Genomic DNA, 25024 nt, shown 5'->3' on the forward strand with positions numbered 1-25024 from the left:
ATGCTGGGGGAAGAAAGATCTGTGGTGGTTACTGAGCTGTGTTATCATGCTGGACCGTGTGTGTGTGTGTGTGTGTGTGTGTGTGTGTGTGTGTGTGTGTGTGTGTGTGTGTGTGTGTGTGTGTGTGTGTGTGTGTGTGTGTGTGTGTGTGTGTGTGTGTGTGTGTGTGTGTGCGTAAGCTGATAAGAACATAACCGTACAGCAGGGTGGAGCTCTTAAACACATATCTTTTTCTTTCTCATACAATAATCCTTATATTGGTGTCTCATAAAAAACCTGTTGTTTGCACAGCGCTGGTCAGCAGCCTGGCATTGGGAGTTTACTTCCCAATGCAGTGAATGTAGCTAGATAGGTAGGATAGTTTTATTGGCAATTTTAAAATCACAACAGCGTCACCATTCAAAAACGCCAACGTGCATCAGACACAAAAAAGCCGAAACTTGTTTTTGATGAAAGATGGGAAAGTTGCATGTAGGTAATAGGTTGCGTCCAGTGAAACTGGCATATAAGAATCTTACTGGAGAGATGAGAAACCATATTCTTATTGGTTCATATTGGTATGAACATCTGGATGTGAATCTCCAAGACGAGAGTTATGCTGGAGGTGGTCAAACGCAAGCCTGTACCTACCCTGTTCACTGCCCGGCCTGCTGCCGCTTTGCTCCTGGTTGATCTGAAAAGATAACCTAGCCCATCACACACATGAGCGCAATAGACATGACACTCAGCTTTGTTGAAGGCAAAGGCTTCAATAAACTAATGAGCCAGAAAACACGTGTACCGGGGACGGGGAGGAACATGATAACGTTGAGGTTGGACGTGAAGCATAGGAATATGGCAGGTACCAACATTCAGGCGTAAAGTTCCTGCCCACCACAGTGGAGAATGGGATTTGAAATCTCCAATAGTGCATCCGGCTTGGTTCCAATGAACACTGGTTTTGTTCGCAGGTGGGAAGCCAGGTGGGGGCGTGTTCAGCAGGGAGCAGAACTTGGATGAATAGCTTGTTCCTCTGCATGCATTACACCCTCACGGTACAATGTCTCGGAGGAGACGTGGTTGTCTACACCCTCCCCTGTTGTCTACATCCTTCCCAAGTAGTTACAGGGACTACATGGGTGAATTGGCGTAATGACTAAATTAGGAGAATATGAAACATTTGAAGAAAAAAAAGAAAGATAGAGGGAGGTAGGGCATGCCTCCTGGCAGAGATTTGCACTCTATGCACTCTTTCTCTTATATTACACACACTTCTCATGCATACACTTTCTCCCTTTCACCTTCTTTCTCATACACACTTAAATACACGTGTCTCTCTCATACACACACTTCTGCATAGCTGAAGAGTGAGGTCAGAGTGTAGGAGAGGACCAGCTGGAGAGTGAGAGGGAGAGAGGGAGGGACAGACAGACAGACAGGGTGTTTATTCTTTTCTTTTACAGCTACAGTTGGCTACATGAGTGCACATGTTCACACTCCTTGAACTCTAAATGACGGCAGTGTACCCTGTCTTCGCTCCATGCCCTCTTCCTTCATTTTCTTGCAGTCTTTTCAACTGAATGTCATAAGTACACTGTGTGTGTGTGTGTGTGTGTGTGTGTGTGTGTGTGTGTGTGTGTGTGTGTGTGTGTGTGTGTGTGTGTGTGTGTGTGTGTGTGTGTGTGTGTGTGTGTGTGTGTGTGTGTGTGTGTGTGTGTGTGTGTGTGTGTGTGTGTGTGTGTGTGTGTGTGTGTGTGCGTGCGTGCGTGCGTATTCTATGATGTCCATCTTCTTGAAAGAAAGAGAAACATAATTGGCAAATTATCTGGTTTTATATTGGCAGAAGCATACTGAAATGAGTAGTATTTATTTTATGAGGTTTAAAGTTGCATTATGTAATATTTGTGATGATCAAAAGGCCTGAAAATAATACGCAGTATACCATCAGTGTTCATTTATCCAGACCATATGTAACTCAGAGCATGTACAAATGTAACCAAATGGACCCTTAAAGGGCAAGACCACTTTGGTAGAGGTTTGGGTTGTGTAGTAACCTTGACATGATGTAACTCCAAAGGTGTGCAAGAAATAAAAAAGAATTGCTCCATTGATTAGAAATTGATAATTCAAAATATGCTCCTCATTGACTTACATTGTACGGTAAAACAGCTCTCAAAGTCACTCTTTTAGCACATAAACGAACGCAAAACAAATTGATTCAGACAATATAGAACATCACCAAACCCAGTACTGTTTTTTTTTTAAATAAAAATGACAACTTCCTGTTGATTTTGCCATTTTTAATAAGTAGAAAACCTGGACTGGATCCGCGGATCCGGATCCAGATCTTCAAATAGTAAAATCAACAGGAAGTTGACATTTTTATAAAAAAAACAAACAGTACTGGGTTTGGTGATGTTATATATTGTCTGAATCAGCTATGTTTGGGTTCATTTATGTGCTAAAAGGGTGACTTTGAGAGCTGTTTTACCGTACAATGTAAGTCAATGAGGAGCATATTTTGAATTATCAATTTCTAATCAATGGAGCAATTATTTTTTATTTCTTGCACACCTTTGGGTTTACATCATGGCAAGGTAACTACACAACCCAAACCTCTACCAAAGTGGTCTTACCCTTTAAGAGTTCACGGATGGACTTTCATTTTGTTTTTTTTTGCCAATAGGTCTACATCAGAATCTTAAAAACACACACACAAATCAGTAAATGCCTCAGATACATCGACTAGCAAAAACTGTGCTTTTATCTTGTGTATAATTCAGTATTGTTTTATGAAGACCGGTAGGACGTCCTCACAGGTCAAGTGTTAGGGATTAGGGGAAATTAGTATGCCGAACCCAGCATTTCATCTCATGTAATTTTATAAACTGTCATGATTCTTAGCTGCTTGACCAAACTTTGCTTGTGGATTATTCTTGGTTGGAAAATGTGGAAGTTTGCAAAAGCATTGCTTCCTTATGTTTGTCAGAGTGGTGAGATTCTAGGTTCCTCCTTTTTGAACAACCTGCCACGGTCGATAATTGATACCGCAACTTCTCACTCCTTGGTCACAATCTTTGACTTTGATTTCAGTGTTGATTAGCTTTATTCATATTTGATCTATTTCCATTGCTTGCTGGACATTAAGACCAGGGGCGCCGATTTATGTCCGCGCTTTTGGGTGCACAACGCACGCACGCACAACGCACGCAGCGTGTGTGGCCAGTGCTACGTACGCGCAAACATTTGAGGTTATTTGCCGGGTTTGTTACTTTTTTTTTTTTTTTACTTTAAAGGAGGAGTTCACCCAAAAAATGACTTATTTTCTATCAATTGCACACCCTATGAAGCCTTGAATCCATGGATTCTTTTTTGTTTTTGTCGCATTCCTAAGCTAATAATTTGATTCCCGTCTCCTACCGGCTAATGTATCCGGTAGGAGACACAAAGTAGATTATTTGTGTCTCCTACCGGAAATACACACGGTCATCAAATTATTGTCTTAGGAATGCCACAAAAACTAAAATAAATCCATGAAATCAAGGCTTCATGGGGTGTGTAATTGATATAAAATAAGATTTGTTTTGGGTGAACTCCTCCTTTAATGCTGTTAATTCGGTACAAAAAATGTACTCCATGAAGTGAAGATGTCGGAGGTTTTTTATTTTTATTTTTTTGTGATGAGTTTGTGATGGGTGCTCGTCATTTTCCCTGGGTGCTTTACACAGTATCGGCGCCCTTGATTAAGACCGTTGTAATTTGGGTGTTAGGGGGTATTTTGGTGTTAATCTAACGTCGGCTTGTGTGTAGAGTACTAAAGTTGAATGTGCTCGACATGTCTGCCGAGACATCATTGACTGGTCTACTTCAATACACCATAGATGGGTTTCCTGTTTGTAAACATGAGAGGATGATGCGCGCGCAGTGGAGGGTTGAGCAGTAGAGGGCGCTATTACCCGCAGCAGCTCTAGTCAAATGTACACTCATAAAAGAAATGGTCTTCACCAGGTTTAATGAAAGTAGATTAAATGATGCAGTTTGTAATATCTTCTTTACTCAATAAAAATGATTTGTCGGAAGTTGGATCTGTTTGTATATAATAGCAGCATTATGCCTATTATGCCTAAAATAGCAGCATTATGCCTATCTAAATCCCGAAAATAACAACAGAGTGAATGGCGCTTCCGGTTCGTTCTACCACCCGCATGCGCAGATTGCGCACTCTGCTCTGTGATGACGTCGCGCGGAAACCCATCTATAGGGGTGTAACAAACATCTCCAATTCTTTATATATAAATGTGCTAGCAGCTACCCATCACCTGGTAGCTCCATTGCTAAATCCTGTAACTCCCATCCCCTTGCTTTTTGTCCCCTCCCCTCGGATCAATTGAGACTTGAGAACTCAGATGATGTGAATACCAATGACAGTGATATGTGCACTGACAGTCGGCTCAATTGACATTTTTTAAACAGACCAATTGGTTAGCATGGGCACCGAAAGTAAACTGGCAGGAGTGCCTGGCGCTTTGCAGCAATTTGCGACTTGTGAAGAAGCGGGGGAGAAGTTGGCTTGACACAACTGTGTAAACAAATGCAAAAATAAGGCTATAGAGCTCAGCAGTGAGGGGTGGTCGTACATTGTCGTCAGAAAACACTGCAAGTCAACTATAATATGACTATGACAACTACAGTATTAACACCATTATTAAACACTATAATCTATTGAAAGTGGGCAGCATTGGAAAGGTATGCACAATGGTTTATGGGATGATAAATGGGATGATAATTACACAGTTTTGTGCCTTTGCCTTATTTGTGTTTTCCAATTCTAGAGTAAATGAATGGAACATTCACTTCCGAAAACAGAACTGTTTCAAAAGTGGGCGGTCACTGTTGAGCTCTATACACTGATGTGTCGTAGTCTGATTTAACTGCAGTAACTGCCTACCTGCTGACCATCCACTCCTGTAAACATCTTTATAGTTATGATGAACTATAACCTTGATGCAGTTGAAATCAGTAGGCTTTATGTCAATCAGTGTGACACAAACATGTAACATGTAATACAGGCTTGAGTTAATTATAACCAACCTACAGTGCTTTCCCCAACTCTGCCTGTGGTACAAAATTCACAAAATGATGGATTTTACTTACCAACAATTGAACAATGATTTGATTGTTAGACTGCAGGAGGGAGATCAGTTTTGGCAATCAAACAAAGTAACCAACACAGTTTCTTTTCCCAGGCAGGCATGTGTGTGCATGCATGTGTCGAGTCTGTTGATGGTAAGTGCACACGTGCCACTCGGAGTGAGAACAAGAGAGAAACTGAAAGAGTTGAATGAATGCATGCTGTCTGTTTGTTTAATTGAACCTGAATTGTGGTTAAAAAAAATGGTTTACAAACCCAAGATTTCGTTCTGCATCTAATGTGTAAAGTCAATCGTTGCGTGAAATGTTCTGACTTTGCCGTAGTTAGTAACTGGCTAATTTTTAGGTGGCTGAATAATTTATTAAAATAAATGTAATTCCCTTGTGTTTATGCGCTGCCACAGCACTGAAATGCACCTTGTTCATACCAGGAAAGTACATCTTCTTTCTCATCCATTTTCCAGACACAAAAAAATCTATGAAGCCAAGAAAAGAACGACTAGATGCAGTGAAGTGAGATTCCATCTTCATTACATTGTTGAGCAGTGAATCCTGTGGAACAGAGGCGAGAAAGTGAAGCGAGGAAGAGCATAAACGAGAGAAAGAAAAAGGAGGGCTTTTGATAGGGAAGTACTTGAAGCAATGGAAAGAGGAAAGTATTAAGTATAGTGTGTAGTATTGGAGACTCCTGGAGTCAACATAATATTGATCAAAATAAATCCGGGGTCCCCAATGAGCAGTGTTGTGTCCAAATAGATTTGGATGTAACTGAACTTCTGAGAAAAGACGAGGGACTGAAAGTATTTCACTGCAAGTATAATCCGTTCAGGAGAGAAAACTCACGCAGGATACAGGATAAAAGCAAGTGAAATTGGAAGTTATGAAACAAAAAAAGAATCAGACGAAATTGGAACTTAAATACAATAGAATTGAAGCTGATAAATTGGTTCTCTCTCCTGATTGGATGAAATTTGTGACCCACCTGAAAAGGTATAAAAATAACTAGAGAGACAGGGAGGCCCATGTTACTGAACAAACAATCTATAACAATGATAACTATCAGAATATAGAGCTTTACCTTTTTTTCTTTTTTTATAAAAACAATACATCACTTAGAAAACCTTTTTAATGAGGAATATTTCTCAATGTCTGAATGGCTGTGCATGAGTGTGGTGTAATAGGAGAGTATCATTGTATGTATTTAGAGAGCTGCCACAGGAGTGTTATAGTTGATGTACTAGAGTTGAGATAGATCGATAGATAACATGTTGTTGGTAGAATTTCTGACCAACAAGATAATCTACCTGCATTCATTTATTATGCATAACAAATTTCAGAGGTTGCGTGTGTGTGCTCGTGTATACTTTAGACTAGAGGAAGTTGCAGGCACATGCTGTTAGTTTTTCCATGCCTCAATTACCATAATTTCCTAAAGCCATCAAAGGGTGAGTGAAACCATATAGCAAAAGAAGTTGGCATGTTTTGGGGGTTCTGGAAACTTTTAATTGTCCAGTGATCCCATTTTAACTCCCTCCGACACTAAGCAAGCTCATAGTATTGAAGTCGGACAAAATGTATTTTTCTTTCAAATGTCTTTATTCAGTTTTAACATGGAAAGCAGAAGGGATTTGACTTTTTTTTTGAAAATAAACATATTTTCACAAGGGTGAATTACCTAGTTGAGAAAGTGCTTTTCCACATCTTTTCAACATGAATGGCAGTGAATGGTGTCTAGTGAGGAGCAAATGTAAACAACTAAGAAAGCAAACTTAGGGAGGAACTGGTGTAGATTTAGTCTACGTAAAATATGAGGCCAGCCCAGTTTACTGTTACAGACTAACTTTCCCAATGGTCGTAAGTTTGGGTGCCCTGGTGGCTCATCTCCAGTCAGTAAAATTACCAAACAGCCACACCCTAGCTTTGACTCATCATGCACTCTGTACTGTTTAAGGGTCAGTAGAGCAGAGACATATTAAGAACAATATGTACTGTACAAGACCAACGCTTCCCTCTGTCTCTGTCTGTCTGTCTGTCTGCCTGCCTGCCTGCCTGTCTGTCTGTCTGCCTGTCTGTCTGTCTCTCTGTCTCTCTCTCTCTTTCACGCACACACGTGCGCAGAATGAGCTAGAGGTAAAGAAATGTAAGATGTTTCTTATTTAATTTAAGAAGTATTCTTATGCGATATTTCACTTAAGAAAAGCTGAGGACAACAAAATACTTACTAACAAAAATAACTAATTTGAGGTGGAATAGATTTTTATCATTCTCTAATCAAAACACATTAGCTGCTGTTTAGGTTCAGGTAACCTATTTATTTAATCACCTCAGCCCAGCCTGGGGAAAAACAGCTAATTTGCAGGGTCCTTTTATGTTATTCGAGAAGCTGACTTAAAATAGTCCCTCCAGTTGTTTGCAGAGGTGAGGAGAGAAGCAGCTCCACTGTTTTTAACACAACTCTAATTAACTAATTATCCCCAGTGACCTCCTCACAGTGGGACAGCTTTAACATGCAGCTATTCAGATGCCCGCCACTGGCGTCTGACAGATTTAAACTCAAAGTTATCCACACACACACACACACACACACACACACACACACACACACACACACACACACACACACACACACACACACACACACACACACACAGTAGCTTGTTATCCCATGGTTAGTTGGGATCTCAGTGTGATGTACAGTTTAGTGGTTAAAACCTGTTATTAGCAAGAGAACACATTTCTGTTTTACACATGGAGGCCCAACAGCTAGAATAGTCGCTGCTGAACATTCTTAACTTTTACTAGCTAAGCTTTTACTAGCTAAGAAGGTTCAGTTTACAAATGGAAAAGAGGGCCAGACACCTGGTATTGAGAAATAATGGAGTGAGAGAATGGCAAGAAGAGAGGAGGGGGTAAATGGAAAAGGGGGACGGGGGGCTACAAATATTTTTCCACATAATAAAATCCTGACTGCCGAGTGTTAACTTAACCCTCAGAGTGTAAAAACCTACCCATCAGGGTCTACTCTCAACCCTCAAGAGTTAAGTTACTGGCTGCTCCGGAGTTTTACTGTGCAAATGAAGCAATCCGTGCTGTGAATGTTTTGAGGTTAATAGAAGGCCATTAAAGTTGTAGGAATATATTCACTCTTATGCACATCGACATACAGAGTTAAATTAACTCCTCATTTTGCTGTGCATTCACTGTCCTTTGAAAGTAAGAAGCGGTTTTGTACAGACCTGAACGCAGCGTATAGACTGTATACATTATGAACCTGGAACATTTAAGTTACTCACCCATGTTACTCACCCAGTCCTTCTTTTGCTTCCATCTGACAAGCAACCCTCCTAAGCTATTCCTACAGTTACTTATTTATACTTAATGAAAATAATAAATATACAATTGACAGACTGTGAGCGTGAAAAGGTGCCAGAGAGATGTGGTAACAATGATGAAATTATTAACAGAAGGGAAGTTTATTGGATTTATAGTTTACAAACTTTTATTCCCCAAAGGATTGAATGACGAGTTTCCATGTTATGCTGTAAATGTGTGGAATTCAATTATATGAACTGTCTAGGTGGTGCATTCTTAGATACACTTAGTACATTATGCACATTTTGGATTAACTTATAAAAGCTGCAAAGCCTATGTTTACGTTTCTTAGTTGTGCATTTTCTGTAATTATTGTATATTATGTGTTGGGTTGACATTGTGGTGTGTTACTAGGTCATGATGTCATGTCACATAATCATGTTCATGTCTGGAATTGTCTGGTTTGGGTGAGTCACACACAGGTCACAGACAATCATTGAGAGACACTCCTACAGGAGAATGTGATTGTCTCATACCTGTGAACACAGTAGGGATGGAGTATCTATCTATAGTATATAAGATCATCATGGTGGTATCATGTCTGTAAGACACTCTTGATGAAGGTCCAGAGGGACTGAAACGTTGGTGTAAAATTTATGCTGCTGAGCAAGAGCAGTGTTCAGGATTTTTCTTCATGAATATTTCTTCATGAATTGTCATTTGTTACTGTCCAATGCACCTGCATTTTGAGCTAAGTGGATGTGCGAAGTTTATGATGTTTAGCAGTATTACAAATCTGCGTTTTCCCTAAACAGTTCTTTCGCAATTATTTTTGCAAACCATCAAAGTTAAATTCATACAATGCATTTTAATGGTTGAGTAAGTCATGTTTTTCCTGTTTTGTTACAGTAAGTTATAGCTCTATATTCTGATAGAAATCATTGCAGTATAGTGTTTGTTCAGTAACAGGGGTCAACCCTTCTCTAAATATTTTTTTTGTTCGGAATACCATCTCATCATGTCTCATCATTTCCAATTCCACTTGTTTATCCTGTATCCTGTATGAGATTTCTCCTGTCCCATCACTGAGTCGCTGGTTGTGTTGATATCCACTCATAGTGCAAGAAGCAGAGGGACAAGTGCTATGTGATTGTGTAGTCTGTTGCTAGGCCAACCAGTTGACTGATCAATCCTGCAACTAACTCTGTCGCTAAGTGATAGCTCAGATTTAGAGTCTAGTAAATGATGCCTTTTAGTGTGTATTTCATTCACCAATTAACATCACAGAGAGCGGTTAGGAGTGCAGTGTCTTGCTCAAGGACACTTCGTCACTAACCCCGGAGAAGCCAGGGATCGAACCGGGATCCTTCCGTTTCCTAAGCTAAAATTAACTGAATCCAGAGGCTTTCTCATAAATCTTACTGCTTTGGAAAATGGTGGTCAGTAATGTCAAGTACACTGAAAGTCATAATCAATGGGCTAAACATATCTGTTCACCGGTATGGTCCTTTTAAGGGGAGAGAAGTATGGCAGAAGAATACAGAACACAGAAGGAAGAGTAAAAAAAATAAGTATAGTAAGGGAGAAATGGAATTTGGCAGAATTATGAAAATAAGGAGAGAGAGAGAAAGCTTGTAAGAGGTTTTAGGGAAACCCCTCGGAACTCTTGGACACACATGCGTCGGCAGACAGCCAGTGTGGGTTTGCCTGCCACGAGTAATAACCCAGAACTGACACACAATCTCTTTTTCTGTCTTTCTGTCTGTCTGTCTGTCTCTCTCTGTCTGTCTGTCTGTCTGTCTGTCTGTCTGTCTGTCTCTCCCTTCTCCTGTCATTGCCAGCAAAGTCTTCCTAAACATTCTGGCGCATTTATGATAGTAAATACATGTTCCACTCAGACTTTGCATGGCTGCATGCAGTAGCCAGATTTGACCGCCATTGATTTCCATCAAAGATTTTAAGTTTAAAAAAGCTACACATTAAAAAACAGATAAAATGTAGGGAGTTACTTCCTTGGCCTAATGGCAGTGTGTGCAAGACATTTGGCTCTGATCAGTCCAGCGGTTTGCAAGATTAGCCTGGGAATCACAGACTATTTGTGTGTGGAGTCTGCCCAGACTCATGCACAGACTCACTCACAGACCCTTTCTTGGGCTTCATCCCAGTTCTAGAAACAAAATCCTTCTTTCCTTCACATGCGGCCTTTCTTTGCCTTCCTTTCCTTCTTTCCATCGTAGTCCCTCCCACTGAGGATGCATGGAGGAAACAATGCAAAGATACACCAAACTAAGAAATGGTATTTAAAGAAGTGGCACGGCAGTTCCTCCAAAACGTCATGTTAACACATTCGGTGCCCGAATTTTATAATAACAGATTACGTTCGGTGCCAGAAATCTCACCGTTGCGTTGCGCTGCGCTGCTTAAAGCTGTGGACTCCACGACGAGCAATCCATGAAAAACAATGCATGTGTGCAGGGTGCGCGATGGTCCTGGCTAAAGCCTGGAACAACAACATGTCTCATGCGAGTCACCATTGCAGAGTGATTGCGCATCGACAATGACTCGTTTTGCCCACTGTAAAAAGTTAAGGAGATCAGAGGTTTTTAGCAAGGAGATGGAAGCGGATGGGAGCCAGATTTTGTCTCTGTCCCTTACTTCTTAGAGTGTTCATCATGGTTGATTCCAGGGCTGCGCTAGCCCCCCCCTTGTGGAAAAAAACGAAAAGATTGATTTCACGTAGATTTACGTTTTTTTTGGCTTTTTGGCACTCCACGGGTGTATTTGCAAAAACGTAATATTACGTTTTTGGCACTCAATGTGTTAAACAACGTCCATTTCTGATTACGACACAGCCGAGCCCCACCTTCATAACTGTTTAGATTTGTAAACTGCTCATTGATGGCAATGAAAGAATAGTTTTTACTTATGCCACTTTAGTTTATTTTGCCTCACTAAAGTTTCACATCAGCATCTCCAGCGACAAGCACACTCGGACACCTAACGTAAAATTGCCAGCTGTAGGGGCGGAGTCATTAACGTCATGCTGTTCAGCTTCTGGAAGGAAGCACCCTATGGGGGCAGGACATCCGTTGTACGTGATTTCCCCAAAAATGATCTTTTTCGACCAATCATAACACTCGTTTCATTCACGGAGAATGTAATCAGATTGGTAAAGCGTCAACGTCATTTCCTTGGGCGGTACTTCAGCCAAATTCCGGCACTTCCGTTTAGACACTCAACTGGCTAGGTCTTGCCCAGCGTGTAGCTCCTCAGAAATGCCTCCTAATCCTCACTCCTCGCTCCTTGGAGCAGGAATAAGAGACATGGCATGACCGTGAAAATGGCGGGCCGAGTTTAACTTCTGGTTCAAGTGAGGATAGAGCAGCGAGGAAATATCAGGCAAGAGACTTGGGACCCAGCCCTAGACTGCTCGGCCCATAGAAGCCAAACTGTAATGATGGAGCAGAGGCAGTTCAAGAAGTTTAAGAAATGTAATTATATTGTTGGTTGCAGGGGTCACAGTAATCCATAAATGATATGTTCTAAGTAATTGAATATTGAGGAATATTAAGGCAGGATGTGGTCAGAGTATGGTTTTTGAAACTGAACAAACGAAACCCATGAAAGCAAAATTGATTGACATGATAATTCACCATGGTGGTGCTACACAGCATAGAAAGGCGTGGAAATACTTGTGTATTTAGCAGACAGTACAAAAAAGTGATTAGAAAAAGAGTTAGAAAATAACAGCAGAGCATGGAATAGATAAGTGATACTTACAGGCTAAACCCATCAATTAAGTCTCCACATTATCCTTACTATGAATACATCATGTAAGAGATGAAAACTCTGGATAGGTATTAGGCACAGCCACTGTTTCTCCAGTTCTATGAAGTGAGGTGAGCTTCGATATTGGCGGAATTATCTTTAACCACTTGAACCCCAGCATCCCTATTATGGGGCACACAACGTTGTGAGCTTGTAGATCGACTATTTTTGGCAAAGAGATTTGGTGTAGACGGAAAGAAATCGGTCATAGTACAGTTTCAACTCAGGTCCATTTGACTAAGAATAGAGAGTGTAAGTGGTTAAGTGGGGAGATGGAATAGTTGAACTTCCATCGACGCTGATGTATGCTGTGTAGTGTGTAGGCTACCTCAGCACTTTACATATTGAAGAGGTTTGGATCAGGGCCGCTTGGCATGGCAGTCACTCTGCTCTGACAGCATTCCTTTTTGTCTTGCCAGCACGGTGTGTATGCAGAGAGAGAGAGGAGACAGCGCAATACATTGCTAGGCGGGACATTATGGGGGATTCTTCACATTCTCTTTAACCACTGAACCTATTTTGGGCATGACATAATAGGCAAAACATAAAACAGCTGATCTACAAGCTCACAATGCTCCGCCGTGATGCTTGTTTGATTGATTGATTGAATACTTTATTAGAAGTTTGCAGAAAAAAGCTCATGAAAGTACAGTTCAAATTATTGTAGTGTAATTATTGTAGGGCAGCCTACAATAGTCAAAATGGGTGTATCACTCATGTGTAATATATCTGGAGCTGGAGTGGTTGTCAGATAAGCAGAAGATTTGACTGCACACATGGTAAATCGAATCAAATTGTATACCCTACTTTTTTCCACATTTGTGAGCTCTCTTCTTTCTAATCTCTTTGGTTGTTCTCTAGGAGAACTAGTTTAATTTTTTTCTGACAAATACAAAAATGTATGTGTGCAGGCATTTAATATTCAACTGGGCAAGTTAATTAAAATCAAATTGCCTATCAAGTAACTGGACAGCAAGTTGCAAGCTTTTATAACAGCTCATTTAGTCCCATTCATTCCCATTTGTGTCAGTAAAATGTAATTAGTCCCACTTTCCTACCTTATTGCTTCCATAAATCGTATTTATCTATAGAGCTTCACTTGTGCTTTCTCTTGATCTGCCCATTTTAGAAAGAGGATTCAGTTCAAGTAAAAAAAAAAGGAAAAAAAACTCATTGACCAAAGTGCTGAAACCAAAGGAGGCATCTAAAAAGTACAAGAAAAACAGACTTAAACTAGAAAATGTGCTCCTCGGAGCACAGGTCTCCGCCAGTATTGTTCCTGATTAATCCTGTCTTACCTATTTATGTTACATATTGTCACGTGTCACTTGACCAATGTTAGCTTGACCTATGTTACCTCACTTCAAAAACATAAATGGCTTTTTGAAGTGACACACCTATTTATAGGATTTTATTTCGTCATGCGTCTCGCTAGCCAATCAAAAGCATTGGTGACAACATATTGTCACGTGTCACGTGAAGCTTGACCAACGTTAGCTTGGCTAGGGGGGGGGACACACAGCGGGACAGAACGAAAACATACTCTCCACCTCTGGCGGAGACAACAACAAGAAACATAGCTTAAATAAACATTACATGGGCACAAGTAAAAAAATCTGCCACAATCTGCTGGTGATTAAAATTCAGTTTTTGAGCGTGGACTTAAAAGATTCCATTGAGGGGGCAGATATGATAAGGAGGGACATACTGTTCCACTGTAGGGGCTGCAACAGCCAAGGCATGTCACCCCTGACACCCATTAAAACCTGAGGCCAACTCTAAAAATGTCTTCTAAATCCCAACAGTTTTCTGTCACTTTTTCATGTCAAGGACCCCCGAAATTATATGTATTTGGCCACGGACCCCCATCTCAAAATGTTTTGTTCCAGGGACCCCCAGAAGCAAAGATTTGAGTTAAAAAAATATTAGCTTCAGAAAATATTGTGCAATTCAAAGATTTCCACACATTTTCAAGATTTTTCATAGCACGTCACGCACACTCATATATATCAAGCTGAAATAAAATAATACACAGATGCTTTCCCGGATTGATTGGATTAAAGTTTAGATTGCAGGACAACCAGGAGCCACAAGTCAGCCGAACGGAGGTACCTGGAGGTTGAATGAAGAGTTAGAAGGTAGAAGGATGTTGGAAGGACTAGAATTCAGGACTTTGTAAACAAACATTAGAATCCTTAATTTTAAACCATACAGACAGCCAGTGGACAGAGAGGCCAGGATAAGGGTACTATGGGTCCCTCTTCTGAGACTGAGTACCTGTCAGGAGCCTGGCTGCAGCATTCTGGATCAGTTACAGGCGGGACAAGGACAAATGACTAATCCCAGAATACAGTTACTGTAGTCCAAGCAGGAGGGTGTAAGGATATGGATGACTTTCTTCGGGCCTATGAAAGAGAAAATGGCTTGATTTTGGCAATAGTACAAAGCTGGGATAAAAAAAAGTATACTAATACAGAATTTACCTGCTAATCAAAGTTACAGTACATGATGATGATGATGATATATTATTATTATTATTAATAATAATATTATTATTATTATTAATAATAAAAAGAATATGATTATTTATAATAATAGAAATTGACAACAAGGTTGGACAAGTTGCCAAAAGCTATTTTTTAATCACTTTAATGGAGTCAGGAGGGCCAAACGTGAACTTCAAACTTGGCTTTAGCTGTAGTAAGTTCGTGCCATCTAACACTTTACGTTAATTAGTTCATAGCTGGCATTGACAATGGCAAGAAAAAAAACTCTATTTTAACCTGTTCTTGGAATATTAAAGGGTGCAATCACCCCATAAAAAGAAAGAAAATCCTATCCTTTCTGAAAAAGGAGAAAGTATCTATTGGGATGCTACAGGAGACCCATTTGACAAGCCAAGAACATGCTAAACTAAAAAGAGAGTGGGTTGGTCAAGTGTTCTCGTCATCATACAATAGTAGAAGCAGGGGAGTCGCTATCCTAATTCATAAAAACCTACCTTTAAAAGTGGAATACTATGAATCTGATCCAGATGGTTGTTTTATATTTGTATATGGGTCTTTGTATGGGGAAATGGTGAGCATATTGAATGTTTACGCTGCTCCAAATATTCAATTGAATCTGTTTACTAAATTAACTTCCTTATTGGTGAAGTATAGCTGCCTTAATACAATCTGTGGTGGTGACTGGAATTCTGTCCAAGATGGGAAGTGGGATAAACAACCTACTGCAACCTCAACCATACCAAGCCCCAGGCAAAAAGCTATTAGTCAAATGTTAAATGAGACTGGCCTGACCGATATCTGGCGTTTGCTAAACCCATATAATAGAGACTATACATTCTATTCCAACCCACATAGGTCATACAGCAGACTGGATTATTTTCTTGTCCCACGTATTTCTGTTGAATTAGTGGAGAAATGCTACATCGGCTCTATTCATATTTCAGACCATGCTCCAATATTCTTAGTTAGCTCTATCTCTAGTAGTGCGCAGAGATACAATTGGAAGTGCAATAGATCAATAGTATCTGACCCAGACTTTTGCCTAATGGCCCAAAGAGAATTAGAGATGTTTATTCAGGAGAATGACAATGAATATACAGATTCCTCAAATTTATGGGAGACGATGAAATGCTTTTTAAGGGGTATAATAATATCATATTGTGCAACCAAAAAGAAAAGAAAACTAAAAGAACAGAGACGCCTCGAACTACTGTTACATGAAGCAGAATCTGAACATAAGCGTAGTGGGAGGGAAACCACCTGGGATAAAATCATAAGATATAGAACTGCCTTGAATACACTCCTGTCTCAGAACGCAGAAAAGGCTCTGTTTAGACAAAAACACAAGATTTATGAACACGCTAATAGAGCTGGGCGCTATTTGTCCAAATTGATAAGTAATACAACCTCAAATAATTCAATCTCTGCAGTTAGAGATAAAAATGGTAAGCTACAACATAGAACTCAAGAAATTGCTAAAGCTTTTAATGATTTTTATTCATCGTTATATACCTCAGAATCAGTGGGCAAGGAGGACAAAATGAATGACTTTTTTCAACGTATCAAACTTCCTAAGGTCTCGCAAGAGGATAAGAACAAGGCAGATCTGGATATTACTAGTAATGAAATCATAGAGGTGATAGATACTTTGGCATCTGGGAAAGCTTGTGGGCCTGATGGTCTCCCACCGGAGATATATAAAGCATTTAAAGGTACTTTCTCTCCTCTTTTAGCCAGAATGTTCAAACACTCATTATCAATCAACAAACTTCCTCAATCATTGCAGATGGCTACTATTAATGTAATATTAAAGGAAAACAAAGACCCAGAAGATGCAGCATCATACAGGCCAATAAGTATACAAAATACAGATTGCAAAATATTAGCAAAACTTCTTGCATCCAGACTTAACCCTATAATACCAAAGATTGTTGGACAGGACCAAACCGGTTTTGTACAAAACAGACAGTCGTACACAAATATCAGAAGATTATTGGGTATTATACAGTACGTTAGGATCAAGAAAACTAACTCCTTGGTAGTAACTCTGGATGCAGAAAAGGCATTTGACCGTATTGAGTGGAAGTATATGTTTAGAACCTTAGAAGAGTTTTCATTTGGAGAGGCCTTTATTAACTGGGTGAAGTTACTGTACGTGACACCAAAAGCTTCAGTCTCAGTTAATGGGGCAATGTCCTCATCCTTTTCCATTAGCAAAGGTACAAAACAGGGTTGTCCATTATCCGCCTTATTATTTGCGTTAGTAATGGAACCTCTAGCAGAAAGGATTCGATCTAGTACATCAATTAAAGGTATTCAAACTAAGGACAAAATGCATAAGATCTCATTGTATGCTGATGACATCCTTTTATTTTTAAACAATCCTTTGTCCTCAGTCCCAGCTGTTATTGAGTTAATTAACGAATTTGCAGTGTTCTCTGGATATAAGATAAATTTTGGCAAATCCCTAGCAATGCCACTCGGAAGCACAACAAGCTTAGAATTATTGGGACACATTCCCTTTCAGTTGTCTCCTAATGGTTTTAAGTATCTAGGCATCTACGTCTCGCTTAAATTTGAGGAAATGATAAAAATGAATTTAGATCCAGTGGTAAATAAAATAAAAATAGATCTTCAAAGATGGAGCCCCCTATCAATATCGCTACTTGGACGGATCGCTATTGTCAAAATGAATGTATTACCGAGGCTCTTATACCCTATGCAGATGTTGCCTAATTATGTTCCAATTAAGTATTTTAAATCAATACACAGTATGATTAGCAAATTTGTATGGAAAAACAAGCGCTCTAGACTTAAATTGGAGAAATTACAGGCACCAGTGATAGAAGGGGGATTAGCTCTTCCCAATGTGATGTATTACCACTGGGCATCCCAAATTAGATATATAACGGAGTGGATAAGAAATGATCATAATTCAACTTTTCTTGATTTGGAGGCCGTGGGCTGTGGGTCAGCTCTATATGAGATACCATTTATAAATGGAGCTATTGCACTTCCTGGGATAAGGGAAAATTTTGTTGTGAGAAACACTCTTAAATCATGGAATCAGATACGAAAGCATTTTGGTATTACAAATCAATATTCTGTTCTTGCTCCTGTGTTTAGTAATCCTGATTTCCCTCAATCATGTTCAGATGTTGGGTTCAAAGTTTGGAAAGACGCTGGTATTTCTAAGATAAAAGATCTATTGTTGGGTAGTACCTTGAAATCCTTTGCCCAACTTAAGACTGAATTTAATTTGCCCCAAGTACATTTCTTTAGATATTTACAATTTAGGAGCTATATCCAATCAGTACCACAATATAAAAGGGAAATGAGAGTGAATAATCTGGAAAAGATATTAATGAAAGCCTCATCTTTAAAGAAGACAGTCATAAGTTACATATACTCTCAAATGTTTATTAATACCCCTAATTTTAGTAGTAGAGCATTTTGGGCAGAGGATCTTGGGTGCCAGTTGGATGATAAGAAGTGGAAAAGAATCTTATTAAGCGCAAAGAAAATCACTTGCTCCAATAATACTTATGAAACACAATATAAGATCATCCACAGGCTACATGTAACCCCAGCCATACGTAGGAAATATGATCATACCTGTACTGGGCAATGTGTGAAATGTAAAAACAGTATTGGTACATATAGTCATCTGATGTGGTTTTGTCCCAGAATTGTGAATTTTTGGCTAAAAGTTCAAAGGGAGATAATGAAAGTCTTTGGGAAACAGATACATCTAAACCCAATGAACTGTATACTGGATTTGGAAGCAGAGTACGAAAGCGGGTATAGATACATTTTAGGAATAGCTCTGTATGCCGCACGGCTTTCAATCTTGCAAAAATGGTTAGATGAGGATCCCCCTGACATAAAATTATGGTATGAGAAAATTATGTCCATATTACCAATGGAGAGATTATCACATGTATTAAAAGGCACTCTTGCTGACTTTGTTAGAGACTGGTCACCAATAGCAAGGTTCTTGAAAGATGAATGGAAAAGAGTAATTTGTATGGGAGTGACCATTATATGAGAAATCTAATTGTATAAATTGAGTAAATACGACTACTACTATGAACTCTAACTTTATTATAATCTTCATTTAATTGTTGGCTGCTGGCATGTCGACTCTGTCTTGTTCTTATTTCTTTTTTATTTTTTTGTCATTGTATTTTCTTTTTCTTTTTTATTTCTTTGAGTATGTTGTCTCATGTGTTGTACACTTATGTGTTAAAAAATCAATAAAAACATTGAAAGAGAGACAATGGCAAGATAAACCCATTCAGATCAAAATATAGCCTAATGGATTCATTTTTAAAATAATGACTCTACTTCCAGTTTAAAAGTCTTGACACAGTGCCACCAGAACTGAAATTAGATCACAAATACAAGGGAAGTCAGCCAGCTCTATTGCAATGTTATTAAATATTCCAAGGAGGTTGATGGCGCAACAGCAATATTATGTAATAAGTATGACACAAAAGGATAAGAAAAACTAATATGTTACTCTTCTTCAACAGACCGCTCAGTATCTTCCATACATTATAAGCTTTGCACACATACAGTGTGTGCCAAACACATGTATTATACATTACCTTATAATGCAACCACTTTCACCCTCACCATACAATTTTTCTTTTTATGTTTAACTTAAATTTGATAGAATAATGGTGAATAAAGGCGGTCAGATCAGTCTGAAGAAACCTGCGTTGTATAGAAGATTGACATCACAGACTGGCCACATGAAGTCTGAGATCGACATGGGAACTACGCCGCTATTAGACCCCATCTTGTTATATTGTTAATAGTGAATTTTAAAGTGTTGTTTTTCTCTCTCCAGCGTGTCTGTTTCGATACAATGCCCTGTCCCTGGTCTATCTCCTCTACTTGTTGCTGCTGCCATGGTTCCTCTGGCCGAACAAACACACAATCAGAGGTAAGACACTTTGCTAACACAATCAGAAGTGACATTAAAATGTGTGTATATCTGTGTCTGTTTCAGGGTTTCTGCTAGGTCACCATAAGATTACAATAAGATTCTATTTCTCCAGCCAAAATGTCCAATAATGTGTCGACCTGAAACATCCGCACCTGACGACCGTCTGCTCAGAGAGTGTGTGTGCGTGTGCGTGACGAGAGAGAGTGAGTGAGTGACATCACAGTGTCAATGTGACATCATCAACCTGATGTCGGAGATCCACATAGAAGACACACCGTTGTTAGACCCCGTCTTGTTATTTCGGGAAAGGTCACAGCACTGCACCCCTAGTTTAGCCCTATGCTATGTATAAGCATTGCTTATACATAGCATGTGACGTTGGTGTAGTAATAGTATATCTAAGTGCCTTTCTAGGAGGGTCCTAGCCTTTTCAGGAATCCCTAAAGCGTGAGTTAGGGTCAGGCTTAGTTGCGCGTGGGTGTCGTGCACGGAAGATAATCAAAATTCAAGCTCATAACGTGTCGCAGCATGACTATTTTTGGTGAGCGACACCAGTGCACAATCAGGCTCAACACCTCTAGTCCTATGTCTCTCTGTTCATGTGATATGATCATTTCTTGATCGTGTTCAGCCTGATCCAACCCTACAACCCCTCCCGTTCACTCAGATCAGCTAACAGAGGAACCTGAACCTTCCCTGAAACACCCGGGAGAACACTCTGCACATCCCAGACTCTTCTCCCTAGTGGCTCCCAAACTGTGGAACAAACTCCCCATTGCAGTTAGAACTGCAGACTCACTCCCAAATAATTAATCTGAAGACTCACCCCTTCAGACTCCACCTCAGCCCATTGCACTTCACTCTCCCGTACCCCTTCCTGCCACCTTTTGCTCGATTGATGCTAGCGAATGACCTAGATATGACGACCATGCAGACATACCTTGGTCATTTGCTCTCATGTCTCTGTTACTTAGACTTGTTTTTCTTGACCGCAATGTTAAAATGTAATTTAGATAGCATGTTATTTAAACAGATGCTAGGTTCATTGTTTACCTGGTGTCCTATCATTTCAATGTACAGACTATTATTTTGTTCGTAAATTGTTTAGCCTGATGCTATGTTCTTAGTTTACCTATGATCCTATAGTTTATTGAGGCACTACACTGTCTCTCTGCGTTTGATGTATGTGTTTACCTTGCTTAGTGTAAGTCACTCTGGATAAGAACGTCTGCTAAATGCCTAAATTGTAAATTGTAAAACGCACAACTTTGTCATACACACACACCTTACACAAGTACAGTGAACTGAAAAATAGAGTGACTAACTTGCTGCTGTGCTGTCCGTTTAGAAAATCCCTAGTTAACGCTGAGTTCCTAATTGCTTGTTGTAAAAATAGAAGTGAACGGGTCGGGCGCGGGTCACCATAAGTCGTATCAGTCATATCGTACTCGCAGCCTGTCACAGCTGTGTACATACAGACAGACACACACAGTCCGCTTTTACCTTTGTGGCACCACAATGAAAAATAGAAATGTTACTTATCAAGAAACACACACACACAGCACACACACACACACACACACACACGCGCGCGCACGTGCACACACACACACACACACACACACACACACACACACACACACACACACACACACACACACACACACACACACACACACACACACACACACAGTTTGTTTGTCCAACGTGTATGTCTGTCATGCTACCCAGGGCTGTTGGCTACTAGTGCTTCCTGTCGATAAAGTAATCAAACATCACGACAGGATGTAGAATCATTAGTTTATTAGACACTTAATTTGACTCCTGCTTTGCTTTCTATTTTCACACATCCCCTTCCTTTGTCTTGCTGATGATAGAAAAGTGAAATATCAGTACTAATATTTAACATACCCTAAAGCGCAATGACACTTTGGTAGTGTAGTTGCCTTGTTCAAAACAAGTGGGTTGTGCACATCCAGTTCCTTGCTGGTGCTGGACACAACATGACGAAAGAATAGAAGTCTGCACAACAGCTTTTCTCCTCAGTGTTTTGTTTATTTAAAACGCTGACATTCCAGGGTACACAACGTTTCGGCCACAGTTGTCCTTCATCAGGTGACAGCAAGTGACAAAATTCTTTAGAATTTTTTAAGGTTCAAGGTTCAAGGTTACTTTATTTTTGTCTCCCATGGGAGACATTTGTCTTGGACACACAGACCAGCAGCATACAAAATACCATACAGTACAGGACAGAGACAAAAACAAAAACATAAACACACAGTGACATGTACAGTCCGTTTTTCCTAGTCATCACCCTCCATAATAATAATAAATAATAATAATAATAGCCACCATTCTTTAAAAACTTTTAGAGTACAGTGCTTGAGGCATATCTGCTCTAGGGGCACAAAGAGTACATTCAGTAATAAAGGTGAGGAAGAACTATAGTCAAGGTACCTTAGACTAGAGGCACGTTAAAGGACAAAGGGGCAACAATCCATGGTGAATACATAATAGAACCATAATATTCATTGAATTCATATGACAGTCTGGTTAAAAATCTGTAAACGTAACATGAAGAAAAACATGAAGAAAAGCACAGTCCAGCTATTTGAGTCCAGACATAAAAAGAACCTTCTCTGTGTTTCAGAGGGTTTACAGAAACGCTTGTCATAGTCCTCATTTAGCCCATCGGGCTGCAGTGTGCGGAGGGAATAGATCCAATAGGCCTCCCTTCTGTGGAGACGGTTATGGATATCTCCACCTCTGTAGCTGTACCCGTTCTATTCCTATGTACCTAAGTGATGCGACGGTGTGTCCCATTTTGTTAAATTGTAGGGCTACTGGGATTTTGGGGTTACCTTGCCATGATGTACATACTTGCTCTTTTTGATTATGCAAGCCGGTTTTAAGAGTTTAGGAGTTTATAAACACATTTTTGATATCGTACACACACACCCACGGCCTCCTGATAACGTCAACAGAACACCCTGTTTGCCAGCTATTAGCCACTGTTTTCACCCATTGTGTTTATATCACCATGGTAACTAATGCTGTCCCATATGATGTCATATGTATGTGACATGAGCAGGTTGCGTCCTCGTGTGTCAAGAAGAGAGAATGAATAAAGAATATTAATTTCTCATTTGTTTCCTTATATTGTTCCTCGCTGAAAGAGAGCCTGCAGCCTGTAGATCGTCTATTTTCACTGTTTTTGGACACCACCATGTCCATTGTACAATGTATAATACAGGGTTGAGTGGTTACAGACTAATCGATTTAGTCGATTACAACAAATATATTCGAATTTCTTACAGATTTGTTGAGAAATGAAAAACTATATATAACGATCATTTGATTAACTTGCATGAATGAGCAAGATTAAGTCGGTTATTGGTTCTCAATGTCGGTATCTCTATTACATACTGCGCATGTCATAATAGGCGTACATTTGGCAAAAATAGGCAAACATTAGGGGACAATTGGCATACATTCTGCTAAAGTAGCAGATCTACAAGCTTACATTGTGTCTGGGTCTGTTGTGAGCTTGTACTATTTAACGTACAACAAAGTATAGCATTTAAGTGGTTAAGAAAACCTTCCATAACGAAGGACTTTCTTACATCAGTTTTGTAAGAATGTGCCGCTACCTGTTAGTATGCATCACTGTGTGATGACACAACCAGCTACCTGTTCATATGAAACAACCAGCGTCAGAGGACAGCTGGATGACGGCCAGACTGAAAGATGTAAAAACAGCTGGTCTGATATTGGAGTTGTAGTGAGCACAGAAAAGCAATTTAACTGATCCAAATGGATCTCTGGACCCGTTTTGGGTCTAGAGTTAAATTAACAGAGAATATCACTATGTAGTAGCAATTTATTACACATTGTACTGTTTTTGTCATGAGCTCGATTGGTATTTTGATGTTGGTAAACAAGTATCCTACTTCATATGACTACAAGTATGTGCTAAACCACACTGTACATGCATCCACATCAATAAACACAAGGAAAAAAGGCCTCACAGGGACCTAATCCCTTGACCATTCATTAATGTTAATTGTTAATTTTAGGCATGGGTTTAGTGTGGTTATGGCACTGTACGAATTTCAAAGTCGTCGGGTAGTCAAGTCATTAGGGTATCTGGGGAGGTCCTTCATGCCCAGCGACTGCTGTGTCTCCTCGACTTGAACATGTAGTGAATTTTCATTTTGTTGTTTCTCTGGATCCCAGCGCAGCGGCAACATTTTTATTGGCTGTACTGGCTATTAATCACTGGCACTTTGAAATCAACATTAACACATGTGCTTTTTTCTCTGGCCAGCATTTTCAACTTCAACAAAGGATAACTTTTAGCTTTACTCTGTTAACCATTGAAGCCCTATTAAAAAAAAATAAAAAAAGACATTGTTTGTAGATCGGCTATTTTCAAAAACATTTGAAAAGTTTTGAAATATGAAATCTGTAAAATGATACATAAATGATTGACCTATTGGCGGATCCGGAGGTCTGCACTATTTATTTTTAATTCAGATTGTTTCATCATCACTTCCAGCCAGCAGCACTTACCCCAAGAGAGATTACATGAAAATGGAGGATACATTTGACATTTTGATTTCCCTTTACTGACATAGCCCTATAGAAAGCTGAGAGTGAGTTTAAAGTTTAAAGGGGACACACAAGAGGGGTGGGCTTTGATCCTAGACCAGCTGTGTGTATGTGTGGGTCTCCTAGAACACCATATATCAACATTTATGATGACAGGGCTGTTGCCAGGAATTTCAGGCCCCTTAAAACATTTACTGACTATGACATCTATATTGTGGGTCCTCTTGAACCCCAATAACTTCTTTATGATGGCCCTCAGGGCAATCCACATGCAGTATTAGAGCAAAATACAGACACATTTTCTGGTAGTTTAGATTCAGTGCAAATAAAAATTCACATGTAGCACCTCAAAGTACCACAAAGCACTGCTAAGGGAGCAGTAAAGTAGCACAAAGTAGACCAAAATACATCAAACCAAGACCCGTCGAAGTACCACAAAATACTGGAATGCACTGCAAAACACACAAGATACTGCAAAGTGCTGTTGCAAGGTACCACAGTACATTGGATTTTGGCGTTGGATCCTCAGGAGCATACAGTATGGCCAAGAACTCAGGGACGCCCTGCAACATGAACCCAGGCCCTCCAACCCTGACTGAAATCCATCTTTCGTCATTTAATCTGGTGTGAATCCTGGGTTCATGTGTGGGTCTGAATGTTCCTCATAAGCCCTGTTTATCTG

General features: G+C 39.8%; 1 protein-coding gene across 4 annotated transcripts in view; it reads left to right on the forward strand.

The window, feature by feature from the left end:
• Positions 1-25024, forward strand: part of piezo1 (piezo type mechanosensitive ion channel component 1 (Er blood group)) — an 86207-nt gene that overhangs the window by 9454 nt on the left and 51729 nt on the right. For all 4 annotated transcript variants that reach the window (XM_080449309.1, XM_080449312.1, XM_080449311.1 and 1 more), the window contains exon 2: positions 19633-19728. In XM_080449309.1, coding sequence (XP_080305435.1) covers positions 19633-19728 — 96 coding nt within the window. The remainder of the gene's footprint in view (positions 1-19632; positions 19729-25024) is intronic.

Source organism: Gymnoscopelus braueri (assembly GCF_963280865.1).
Source record: "Gymnoscopelus braueri genome assembly, chromosome: 14".
Lineage (NCBI taxonomy): Eukaryota > Metazoa > Chordata > Actinopteri > Myctophiformes > Myctophidae > Gymnoscopelus > Gymnoscopelus braueri.